Here is a 13,823-nt window from a genome sequence, read left to right on the forward strand (position 1 = left end):
AAGTACGTTTGTGTTTTGGAAGGTTGAAGATGGGACTTCAACCGACTTACTGTGAATCCAAGGTTGTGCAGTAAGTGTACTGTTCTTTGAGTGTGCTGTATGCACTTTGTGAGAGTGCTGGCTTTGATGATCCAGTCGTCTAAATATGGGAAGAAGTGAACCTGTTGTCTTCGTAAATGTGCAGCGACTACTGCCAGACATTTGGTGAATACTCTGGGAGCAGTGGTGACACCGAATGGAAGCACTTTGAATTGGCAACGTTGACCCGCTACCACAAACCTGAGGTATTTGCGATAAGCGGGATGTATTGGAATACAGAAGTACGCGTTCTTTAAGTCCAGAGTGGACATAAAGTGGCCTTGTTGTAACAGAGGAAGCACCTGTTGGAGTGATCATATGGAAGTGATCAGAATGAATGTATAGGTTTAATTCTCTGAGGTCTAATATAGGTCTGAGAGAACCATCCTTTTTGGGAATTAGAAAGTAAAGAGAATATACACCCATCCCTTGATATTGTAATGGGACGGACTCTGTAGCCCCCTTTTCCAGAAGAGATTTAACCTCTTGTTTGAGTAGGTATATATGTTCTGGAGATAGTTTGTGTTTTTGTGGTGGAATGTTTGGAGGGTTGTTGGTAAGCTCCAGGCAATAACCGGATTGGATAATTTGTAAAACCCAATTGTCCGATATGAAGGTATCCTAGACTGGGAGAAATTGAGTGAGACGACCAACAGGTGTTGAATGATCAGGGGAAGGGTAGACAAGTCACAGTTTATTTGTGGCTGGGGAAGTACGGGGTGTATTACCTTTCCTTCTTCCTTTGCCATTATTTCCCCGAAATCCACCTCGAAAATAACCTCTGGTAGAGGGTGATTGACTATTGCCTCTATATGAGGTAGATGACCTGTCAGCAGGCATGGTTTTTGAACCTCTCCTGTAAAAGGAGCGGCAAAAGGAACCACAGTTGGATGGTGTTTGTAGAGCTCCCATTGATTTGGTTACCTCAGTGTCTTTCTTTATTTTTTCTAATGAAGTGTCGACTGCAGGGCCAAATAACTGCTCCTTGTTAAATGGTAAATTTAAAATGGAGGCTGGAACCTCCGATTTAAATCCTGATACTCTTAGCCATGCATGGCGTCTAAGTAGGACGCTGGTGTTAACTGAATGTGAAGCAGTGTCAACTGCGTCAAGAGCACACCTGACGGAAGTGTTGGAAATAAGCTTCCCTTTCTGGATGAGGTCATGAGCTTTAGCTTTATGCTCATCAGGTAAATATTGGATGAGCTGCTCTAGCTCATCATAATGCACTCTGTCATACCCGGCTAAGAGTGCTAGTGTATTAGCTATGCACCACTGAACCCCAGTGATCCTTCCTCAGCCCAACACTGTTCAACATCTACATGACCCCGTTTGCACACGTCGCCCGACAGCACAACCTCAACATAATCTCCTACGCCGACGACACTCAATCGATCCTTTCCCTCACCAAGGACCCCATCACCGCCAAAGCCAACCTCCACGAAGGAATGAAGGCCGTAGCCGACTGGATGAAGATCAGCCGCCTGAAGCTGAACTCGGACAAGACTGAGGTCCTCATCCTCGGCCCCAACCCTTCAGCCTGGGACGAGTCCTGGTGGCCGACGACACTGGGGGCAGCCCCGACACCCACAGACCATGCACGCAACCTGGGAATCATCCTAGACTCAACGCACGCAATGACCAAGCAAGTCAACGCCGTCTCCTCCTCCTGCTTCAACACCCTCCGCATGCTCCGCAAGATCTACAAATGGATCCCAAAAGATACAAGAAAGACAGTCACCCAGGCCCTCGTCAGCAGCAGACTCGACTACGGAAACGCCCTCTACGCGGGAGCCCCGACCAAGCTCATCAAACGACTGCAACGCATCCAAAACGCCTCGGCACGACTGATCCTCGATGGACCATGCCACAGCCACACCACCCCCCACCTGAGAAACCTGCACTGGCTCCCTGTCAACAAGAGGATATCCTTCAAGCTCCTCATCCACGCACACAAGGCACTCCACAAGACCGGCCCAGCCTACCTCAACTGACATCTCTCCTTCTACATCCCCAACCGCCAGCTACACTCCGCCGACTTCTCACTAGCCACCGTCCCGCGCATCCGAAGAACTACCACCGGCGGGAGATCCTTCCGCCAAAACATGGAACACCCTCCAACTGAGCCTTCGACAGACCCAAGACCTGCTGACCATCAGGAGAACACTCAAGACCTGGCTGTTCGATAAGCAGCAGTCCCCCCACCCCCCCCCAGCGCCTTGAGACCCTCGCGGGTATGTAGTGCGCTTTACAAATGACTGATTGATTGATTGATTGGCTGCTTGCGCTGCTACTCTTTTGCCTGAGGCATCTATTAATTTAGATTCTTTATCAGGAGGCGGGCGTCTCCTGTTTGAGAATTAGCTCGTTTACGAGCATTTGATACTATTAAAGAATCTAATGGAACTTGGCGTTTGATATAAATTGGGTCTGTAGGTGCCGATTTATATTTTTTGTAGACTCTAGGTCTGAGGATCCTAGCTCGCACCGGATCTTTGAATACCTCATCTGCATGTTTTAACATACCTTTGAGCATAGGTAATGTATGTGTTGTCTTTTGTGATGCACTTAGTGTCCCAAATAAAAAATCTTCTTCAAGAGGCTCCTTATGGAGCTCTACTCCATGGCACTGTGCAGCTCTATTAAGCAACTCAGTGAACCCCACATTATCATCTGGAGAAGGCTTAGACGGGTATAGGTCTGGGTTGTTATTATTGGGATCAGTGTTATAATGGACCCATAGATCTGGAACATTATCTTGTGGCACATCCCCAAGGCTCTCCCTATCTTGATCCCCATCATCTTGATGATCTGGAGATTGTGGCTGAGGGGAAGTTGTGGGTGTTATGAGTAAATTAGGAGCCATATGTGGGGAAGGTGAGGAAGGTGAAAGAGCTGGTGGAGAAGTGTTAGTAGCTATCTCTTTAAAGGGATATAAGAGTCCTCCAATTCTGGTTTTCTTTTTGCTGGCAACTTTGCATAAAGGTGTACTGTTTTAGGGTTAATAACAAGTTCCTTTTGTTTGGGGTCTATTTTGGCAGGCGTAACATCCAAACAAGGCTCGTTAGATGATGTAAGAGCAGTTTTTTCTCTTGGGGTCAGAATTTTCAGTGTGAGAGATTTCGGTGCCGATGATTCTGGAGCCGAGGATTTTGGTGCCGAAGTGTGTTTCAGTGCCGAGGTGTTCAGGGGATCACTTGGTTTGTCTTTCGGTGCGGAAGTTTTGGGTCCGGTCCCCGAAGGAGGTCGACTCGGTCGCAAGCCGAAAGGCTGTGATATGTGTTTCGGTGCCGGGCCCGATGGAAGGGCGTTCAGAACTTTATCTCGGTGCCGACCTTGGACCGAAGGTAGAGGAGGGACCGGAGCCTTTTTAGAGGGTATCCCTTTTGGTGCAGAGGTGTATCTTTACTCACGGTACGCTGACCGGGCGTGATGTCTTCCTCAATGTTGGAGTCTTCCTCGGACACATAGATGTGTTGTTCCTCCTCTGCCTCAGCTCCCATGTGCTTTGAAGATCTCTTTGTCGACATCTTTTCCGTAGAGATCTGGAGCAGAGTCTCTGTGTTGCTGATACATTTTGTGACGTCGAGCCAGACGTCTTTTCGATCGGAACGATCAGCAAGCTTCACAGTTTTCTTCGTCGTGTTTGGGCGATAAACATAAATTGTACACGTCGTGTAGATCGGTGCAGGGGTACTTAGAGTGGCACCCAGGGCAGAATTGGAATGGAGTCCGTTCCATCTACTGAAAACTCGGTCGACGCGGCTAGGCCCAAGGGCCTTGCACGACACTTTCCAACCGAAGTTTTAGAATGAATACAATACACAAATATAGGAATACGCACCGAAGGGAACCTGAAAACTGTGTCGAACTGGAGCGCAGCAATTCATGTCTGAACCCGATGGCGGAAAAAAACAATCTAACAATGGAGTCACTGCCCATGCGCATTATCACCGAAAGGAGGAGTCACCTACCTCGTGACTGGAAAAGACTTCTTCGAACAAACACAAAGTGCAAACATCCGGACCCAACACTAGATGGCAGACTTAGGCAAAGCAAAGCATGTGATCTACAGCTCACATGGCTCGAACATATCGCTTACAAAAATATCTATTTTCTACCCTTATAATAGTAAGTACAAAAATATATTTTTTTAAATATATTTTATACTAATATTGTTAAAAAAACATACAAAAATACAGTTTTCTTAATATACATATACTTTAAAGTTGCAATTCTTAAATGTTTTAATACATACCATTACTATGTTATTTATATATAAACCTCACTAATATTTAACACTATATCTAAATATATACTTGTATAAACACATACATATAAATGTTTGTATGTTTATAAACACACACACACATATATATATATATATATATAAAATATAACAATTTTTGTAAAAAATATTTCATATATTATTTTTCAAATTATTAGTGAATTTTAGCCCTTCGAAGTCCAACGCTCTCCCTACTGTTGCATTAAATGTACTATTCCCACCATTTCCCAGACAGATTTATCTATGACTGCATTCCTAGAAGCTTGGTGGGACCCAATTGAGAAGGGAGAGACAGACTCCCACAGTACACTTTAAAGGGTGCTCTTTGATTCAGTGAGAGATCACAAGAAAGGAGATGGAGCTGGTAAGGAAGTCATAAAGAGTAAGTCTGGGAGCTGACATACAGGTGTGAACTCTAGTCACTCCCATGGCTTGTGCTGTGGAACAACCAGTTTTGAAGTCTCTCTCGCTGTGACAGACAGCCTTTCAAAAGGAAAAGGGTGAGGAAGAGTGTACACTTTAAAAGAAGCAGAACCCCAACATAAAACATCAAAGGCTTAGACCCTAAATCACATTTGGTGTCTGGAGTATACTATAAGAAGGGGAGGTTGAAACCCCAGAAATTTGCCATCTGCCAAGCAGTCAAACAGGCTGTGTGAGGAGGTGAATCTTTGCAAACCTTCTGCCTTTCACCAGGATAGGGGGGCCAAGGTCTGATAGTCTCCCTGCAGAGTGAGGTGGCATCAGCTAGGGAAACAAAGATCATCTGCTCTGGAGCACCAGCACCTGCCTGCTTGCCAAGACCAGTATGAAAGAGACGAGAGGTGGGGAGCTCTGTCGAGCGGACTTCCCGTGCGAGGTGTGAAGAGCAGGCTTCTGCACCCAACGGGTTGATGCCTGTGAGTAGAATCAGGCCAGCGACCCCTGTATGCCAGAAAAGGGCTGCTATGAAGATAGCCATGAGCTGTATGCTGTGCGGAGCGAGTGAAACTAGGGTCTAGAAGTAAAGCAAAGAACTAGAGGCAGAGAATATCACTGCCCAGTCCCTCTACCATACCTGTCCCACAGTCAATGTGTTGCCAGGCCCAGTATTAGCATACTGTCACTTTGGGACATAAACCACCCAACAAGCACATAAGGGCCATGAAGTCCAAGTCTTTGAGCAACATTTTATGCACCCCAAATAAATTAACTCAGAGGTCAGAATTAGCCATGTTAATCAAGGACGATTGAGGCCTTATCAAAGAGTCCCCAATTGACAGGAATCTAACATTAGCAGGGTGTGTATACAATAACGACTAGGCGGCATCACAAAGCCTAGCTGAGCATGACTTACTTGAGAAGTGTTTTTTCTAGCATCGGCGAGGGAGTGATGCAGTCCAGCAGGGCAGCGGTAAGTAGCCAGGCACGCGGGGCCTGTCCCTCCACTGGATTCTGCCACGTCAGGGACACAAGCTGGCTGAGAACCTCATCACGCAGAGCAGGGTGGGCGAGAACCCGCTGAGCGATGTAGTTGCCCAGGGTTACCTCCTGCCAGTCTTGTAGCCGGGTGTCCCCCACAAAGCGAAGGATCTGAAAAGAAAATAGAGATATGAGGTGGGTGAGAGGGCACAAAAGTGTTAAACAGAGGCCTGAGCAAAGAAAGAGCTATCCAGATAAAGCAGAGACCACAGGCGAGACAGAGTCAGCCAGGCAAGCAGAGACCACAAGTTAGACAGAGCAAGCTAGACACAGGAGAGATGGCCAACCAGAAAAACAGAGCAAACAGATGAACCAGAAAGAGTAAAACAAAGCAGCAAGCATGGGTGAGGTGAAGAGCGAAGGATAAACTTTCAGACCGTTATTGAGACAGAGCTAGCCTGGCAAGCGAGACACCATAGGTAAAACAGTAAGCTGGGCAAAGCAGGGAGTGCAGGGCAGGCACAGCAAGCCAGGCAAAGCAGAGGCTGCCGGGGAGAGAGCGCCAGAGCTCTGGTAAACAGAGACTGTCAGTGAGCCAGACCAGCCAATCAAAGCGGAAACTACAAGCAAGATAGGTCTTCTGGGCAGGTAGACCCTGTCTCGCCTGTAGTTTCTGCTTTGATTGGCTGAGACTCAGCCAGATGGGCAAAGTAGAGAGCGTGGGTGAACTGAAGCCAGACAGGCAGTGTGAGCCTGTCAATACATAGGCAACAGGTAACAGAGATGCAGCTTGGCAAAGCAGACACCTCACGAGAGACTGACTTAGCCAAGAAAGTAAAGACAGTAAGTTTGAATGATCCAGCCGGGCAAACAGGAGACTGAATCTGAGAGACAACCAGAAGGACAAAGCAGACAGAGAGGCTAAAAGAAGCTGGAAGGGTACAGCAGAAAATGTGGAAATTTCTCATCAGTGCAGAATTTGAGCCACTGAAGAGCCACAGTCTCTAGAGAGTGGCAGTCTCTGAAGAGACCCCACTACTGCTGAGACTGAACCACTGTGTCACTGTGAATCAGGAATTGAGATTTTAAAATCACTTGCGGCGAAATTTTAAAATTGCACATTGAAGCATATTCTTCCACATCGTGCGTTGTATTGTATGGACAATTATTTGCCTACTTGTTATTTAAACTATTAGCACTCTGACGATCTTACCTCTACTGTAGGGGTTCTAGGGGCCAGGTTCTGTCTCTGCTCAGTGTTCCAGCCTACCCGCCCTGGTCCGACTCGGTAGCCAATACCGTTGAGCGGAGGGCGGGTGGACAAGAGCAAGACACGCCCACTAACCCCGGAACAGGTGAGCGGTTAGCGCTCTAACAGCATTACACTCAGGCTATTTAGGCGGCGAGGAGGCCTGGCCGATTGCGGTAAGGGGAGGACAGTGGCAGTGTCCCCCGACTCCGCTTGGTGTCAGGTAACTTTCAGAGCGGAGCGTTTTTGAGCAACTGGCATATGAACTGTGTCACTGTGAATCAGGAATTGAGATTTTAAAATCACTTGCGGCGAAATTTTAAAATTGCACATTGAAGCATATTCTTCCACATCGTGCGTTGTATTGTATGGACAATTATTTGCCTACTTGTTATTTAAACTATTAGCACTCTGACGATCTTACCTCTACTGTAGGGGTTCTAGGGGCCAGGTTCTGTCTCTGCTCAGTGTTCCAGCCTACCCGCCCTGGTCCGACTCGGTAGCCAATACCGTTGAGCGGAGGGCGGGTGGACAAGAGCAAGACACGCCCACTAACCCTGGAACAGGTGAGCGGTTAGCGCTCTAACAGCATTACACTCAGGCTATTTAGGCGGCAAGGAGGCCTGGCCGATTGCGGTAAGGGGAGGACAGTGGCAGTGTCCCCCGACTCCCCTTGGTGTCAGGTAACTTTCAGAGCGGAGCGTTTTTGAGCAACTGGCATATGAACTGTGTCACTGTGAATCAGGAATTGAGAATTTAAAATCACTTGCGGCGAAATTTTAAAATTGCACATTGAAGCATATTCTTCCACATCGTGCGTTGTATTGTATGGACAATTATTTGCCTACTTGTTATTTAAACTATTAGCACTCTGACGATCTTACCTCTACTGTAGGGGTTCTAGGGGCCAGGTTCTGTCTCTGCTCAGTGTTCCAGCCTACCCGCCCTGGTCCGACTTGGTAGCCAATACCGTTGAGCGGAGGGCGGGTGGACAAGAGCAAGACACGCCCACTAACCCCGGAACAGGTGAGCGGTTAGCGCTCTAACAGCATTACACTCAGGCTATTTAGCCCCTCGTCGGCCGAAGCGCGCAGCGGTTGCGCGCAGAGGGGCGCCACTGACGGCGCCGAAGACAAGCCAAAGACCTGCCCGTCTGCGCCCGTCCGCGACAGGACGGGGCCAGGGGCCATGGGAACTGTCAAGACCTACACACAAAGGCATCCATCGGTGAGGCTCACTTATAGCTCACAGGTATTGAAGGGATACAACTTACAATCGTTAAAGGGTGGCAGGGTAACTGAACACCCTGAGGTAGAAGGGCTTCTTCCATGCAAACAACGGCGCACTGAGAGCACCATTGTTTTACGAGATCCGACTGATATTGATTGTTCCATTGTAGTCGACCCAAATATCAGTTTGGCTTCAGGAAGTAACCATACCCTATTTGGGAGGAAAAACATCCTGTGTAACATTAGGTCGCTCTCGAAACACAGTGCTGAAGTTTGGGACTTAATCTCTTCCAAACAACCCGATCTATGCTACCTCACAGAAACGTGGTTGAAACCACATTCAACTCCTGCCATAACCTTGGGAGTCCCTAGTGACTATAAAATAGTTAGATTGGATCGCCCCACTAAGACTGGTGGTGGGATCGCAATTGTACATAAACAGGAAATTAGTATATCTGTTTTAGACGAAATAAGTTCCCCAGAAATTGAATTACTAATTTTTAAAATAATACTGCCCTCAAATGATAATCAAAAGGGTGCATTAGTATATCGACCCCCTGGACCGTACAATAATTTCTCTAGCTTATTGACTGAGCTACTTGCCCCATATGTCAATAGTGACAGCGACTTTATTTTAGTCGGAGATTTTAATGTACACTGTGATAAGTCGGATTGTTGCGAGGCCCAATCCTTATTACTTGACCTGTCCTCATTAGGCCTTATCAAACGTAATTCTGGGCCCACACATCAGGCAGGTCATACGCTTGACTTGGTATTTTCCAATTTTATGCTGGTCTCTTGTCCGCCTGCAAGGCAGGTTAACTGGACAGACCACTATGTTGTGGAATTTCTTACTCCCTACCCGAAACGTATCTCCTCACGAACCAAGCAATTACCGAGGATACGTAGACAGTGGCACAAAATTACCGACACTATTTTTAAAAATAATTTTTATTGCCCACCTTTTGTTCCTCACGAAAATATTGATATGGCCGTTAAAAATTGTGAAAAAGCTATTGTGGAAACTATTGACAAGATTGCCCCTCTTAAACAATTTAAACCCAGACCAACAAAGAAACAAGAAATTTGGTTTACTGATCAACTTAGGACGTTAAAATTACATGCCAGGAAACTTGAAAAGAGATGGAGAACCTCTCATTTGATCGAGGATAAAAATAAATATTGGGACTCACTATCTATATACCATAAAGCCATTCGTGTCGCCCGTAAAACTTGCATTGCATCGCAAATTACAGCTGCAGGAAACTCTTCAAGGATTTTGTATCAAGTTTTACAATCCTTTGTTAAACCGGCAGCATGTGAATCTTCGGAACTTGCATCCCAACAGCTGTGTGACGACATCTCTTGCTTTTTTACGAATAAAATAGATACAATCTATGACAAAATAGTTTGCACTAATAACAAACTGACCACAGATATGGCACCTCTGGAAATAGATGCTGACCCCAAACTGCATAAATATACGTTAAGCTTTTTCCCACCCATTTCTTTACAAGAGACATCTGCACTAATATCACGGATTAAAAGTGGCAGTCCTGACGATATCATCCCAGCCAGGATTATGCCTGTCCTGACTGACCAGCTATGCCCCATGATCCAAAGGTTGGTGAATCTCTCTCTGGGCTCAGGCACTGTCCCAAGAGAGTGGAAACGTGCTCTTATCAGGCCTATTAGGAAGAATACTGCTATCCCGTGGTCCGATTTAACAAATCTCAGGCCCATATCCCTATTACCATTCTTAGGGAAACTGGTCGAAAAATATGTTAACTGTCATCTGTCCAATCACATTGAACTAGTTGGCGGCCTGGACTACTCACAATCAGGGTTCAGGCCGAAACACAGCACGGAGTCTACCCTGCTGTCTGTTATGGATGACTTACATATGTATCAGGACAAGGGCTTCTCAGTAATCCTAGTTCTTTTAGATCTTTCAGCAGCGTTCGACACCGTGTCACACACCATTCTTATTGACCGGTTGTCGAACGCTGGCATTGAGGATAAAGCCATTGACTGGCTAAAGAGCTTCCTATCTGGGCGTTCCCAGAGAGTGATCATGGACACGTACCGATCAGCGGAGGTGGAGATATCTAAAGGGGTGCCACAGGGCTCTTGTTTAAGCCCTACCTTATTTAACATCTATGTGGCACCCCTGGCAAGAGTGATGCGCAGTTATGGATTCATCCCAGTATCATATGCTGATGATACTCAGCTCCTCTTCCCTTTTAAGACCATGTCCGCCGAAATTAAAAACTCCTTTTCTGCGGGCATGAAGGCGGTGGCTCATTGGATGTCTTCCAACTTCCTTCAATGTAATGTCAGCAAGACGGAACTAATGTTGTTTGGAGAAGCCAAACTATTAAAACCCCTGATTGGTGGCCTCCCGATTTGGGAGTAGCTCCGGAACCCAAACAGGTTGTGAAGAGTTTAGGGATTCGTCTGGATCAAGACCTGTTATTTGGACAGCATGTCAACCACACTGCTGGAATTTGTTTCCATACTATTGGCCTGCTACGCAGAGTTTTTCCCTTACTACCGGACTCTTTTAGGAGATCTCTGGTCCAAACATTGGTTCTGAGTCGTATTGACTATTGTAATGGCCTGTTGCTTTCTGCCAACGAAAACGTGCTGGCCAAGCTTCAGGTCATTCAAAACACTGAGGCTCGTCTTGTCCTTAATGCTCCTCCGAGAACTGCGTCCAAACCTCTTCTGGAGAAATTGCACTGGCTTTCCATTCGCCAGAGATCTAAGTTCAAGATATGCTGCTTGATTCATAAATGTTTAAATGGACAAGAGCCTATTTATCTTCAGAACAAATTTGTTCCTTATGTCCCAAGTCGTTCACTTAGGTCCAGTAACTGTCTTCTTTTGGTGACTCCCCGTGCAAAAAAATCTAGACACGGTAGTAAAGCACTATCTATCTTAGGCCCTACCCTGTGGAATAGACTTCCCCTTTATCTGAGACAGTGCAAAGAACATCTCACTTTCAGGAAACTCCTGAAGACTGTGTTGTTCAGAAATGAGATCTAGCTCCTTTATTCCTCTGTTTTACCGGCTCCACAAAGCGCAGAGATACTCCAGTTGGAGTCGATTCTAGCGCTATACAAACCTACAAATAAATAAATAAATAAATGGCCATATTTAGAGATGGGCGGATATGGGAAAACAGCCAAAAAGTGGTGGATGTCCCATCTGCTGTGTTTAGATGCCATCACTCCTAAGTCATTGGGTGGGACATCTGGTACTTTTTGGCAGAGTCTCCCATCCGCCCAGTTCGAAGTACGTCCCAGAGTCTTTGTAGCCTAACAATCAAATGAGAGTCACAGTCACTGGAAAGAGGTAGTACCAAGTCTGCTCTTTGTTAATGATGAAGTATTCATGTAGGGTTTCCTACTTCTAAACATTCCATGGCCAGATCAATAGTTATTTATTTCCATATTTTACCCAAAGGCCAGCACACCCCTTTCGGATAGACCTGCAGCCCACTCCACCACAAGAACTGTAAGTGCTCTATTTCCAAGAGGAATGTTCCAGTCAAAGAAACTAGCAAGGCAGTTGCCCATAGTACAATCTATAACTTTGCAACATTATAGTGGGCATTGTATTCTGACCCTAGAAAGGATCAGACTTCACTAAACTATTTCTATCAATAAGGTTTTACATCCTCATCATGTTTTCTTGTTTGGCTTTTCTATGCCTGTTCCCAGCAACCAAACAACTTGGAGGATGAGCTTGTTCTATTTTTATGAATTGTATGCCATTATCTTCTTATATTTATAAATACATCACCCATCGCCCCTATAAATCCTGGCTCTTCTTGATGAGATAACAATTAAGATCCTGGTTCTCTTTCAGCTGTCAAAAGGAACTGATTCTGACACTGCACTGCATTCTGGGATGCTGGAGGAGCATCAGAATTACCAATGACAGCGCCTGCTCACTCTCGAACGAGCCTGTTGCCGTCTTGGCCACATTAGGATCTGGATGCACAAGAACTACTTAAAACTGAATGCTAACAAGACAGAGGTCATGGAATTTGGAAACGGACCTCCTATTTGAACCCAGTCACGGTTGCCCGTAGAGGCAGGGGCATGCCTGTTCCAGCCACCAAAGTCAGGAACCTTGGGATCCTGTATGATGCCCAGCTCAGTTTCTCAGGGCAAATCAACCAGCTGACCTCCGCTTGCTACTTCCTCCTAAAAAATACTCCGAAAAATCTTGCCCTTTTTACCTATGGAGTTGAGGAAAACAGTGGTGGTAGCTGTCATTCTTTCTCACCTAGATTACTGTAACGCTCTGTATCTAGGTGTCAATAAATGTCAGTTGTCCAAACGCCAATCCTTGTAGAACGCGGCAGCATGTACCCTTCTTAATTTTCCAAAGTATAACCACATCTTGGAAGCCATTAAAAATCTGCATTGGCTCCCAGTTAAGCAGCGAATGGAGATCGAGGCACTATGCCGTGCTCATAAAGCTTTGTATGGAGGGGTAATCAACGACTTCCGCAAATTATTCCAATGGCATACCCCCTGCCGGATGTCAAGATCTGCTAATAAAGCTCTACTTTGCGTGCCCAGAGTCAGAAGGGCCAGATGGGGAGGCAGATGCCTCTCTTTTCTGGCATCTAAGCTTTGGAACAAACTCCCACTAAATATTAGGCTCCTATCTTCCCAGGCTCAGATTAGGAGACAGATTAAAACCTGGCTCTTCCCTCATAAACAGTGATTGAGATATTACCGACTTCCGTACTTTCTTGCCTCCCTCAGCACCAAGATGCCTCGGCAATCATGCGCTTTATTAGATGTTACTTATTTACCCTGGCACCACTTCCTTTACATATTCTTTTTTTAAAGGAAGAATTTAAATAGTTTTTAAGACAGGAACCTATCTCTTCAAATTGAGGGCTGGGACACAGAAAATGACTTTAGATAGATTATGTTCAAAAAATATTTTTGAAAATAGTTATTTCTTTTAGGAAATACAGCTATTGCCTCCTGCATATAGATAAAACTACCTTGCTGGAGCTAACCTCTTCAGACTGTCTTAATTCTTAAGGCAAGGGTGTTCTTAACTCTAGGAGGGCCACTGCCATGCCACGCTTTCTGGGTACACACCTAAGATATATTTACTTACAATTAAGGTTACAAATTGGATACTTACTTGAATTTTTTAAATGTATCCCTGCTAGGCCCTAATGAAAGCAAGGTGGCCGGAATTACGTTTACCGAAATGGGGAATAACTGTGCAGGCAAGGAATTCCGCATAGTATTCCCTATTCCGAGAGGTTTCACGCTCCCTGAAGAGTGGCTTGTAGGGTAGGAGAGGGAAAGGGAAGAATAGTTTAGGTAGGGGAGAGCGCTGCATGCTCCACCATGCCAAAGAACATCTTTGTAAAGGACCAGGCGAGGATGCTTGGCTGCTGATGAGGGGAAAGCCTCAGGTGATTTTACCAGCTGGAATGTGAGAACACTGGGTCAGTCTTAATCAGACAGAGCAGAAACCTGTTCCACCCGAGTGATAATCAGGGACCTTACCTGCAACTTAGTGGAAGGACATTTTC

At 45.9% G+C, this 13,823-nt stretch overlaps 1 protein-coding gene across 1 annotated transcript in view; it reads right to left on the bottom strand.

Moving 5' to 3' along the window:
- The window catches only part of MYO15B (myosin XVB), a 1,465,505-nt gene that overhangs the window by 694,474 nt on the left and 757,208 nt on the right, over nucleotides 1–13,823 (bottom strand). Inside the window, exon 20 of the mRNA XM_085614939.1 lies at nucleotides 5,703–5,938. Within this exon, the coding sequence (XP_085471065.1) occupies nucleotides 5,703–5,938 (236 nt within the window). The remainder of the gene's footprint in view (nucleotides 1–5,702; nucleotides 5,939–13,823) is intronic.

This window comes from Triturus cristatus, chromosome 7 (assembly GCF_964204655.1).
Source record: "Triturus cristatus chromosome 7, aTriCri1.1, whole genome shotgun sequence".
Lineage (NCBI taxonomy): Eukaryota > Metazoa > Chordata > Amphibia > Caudata > Salamandridae > Triturus > Triturus cristatus.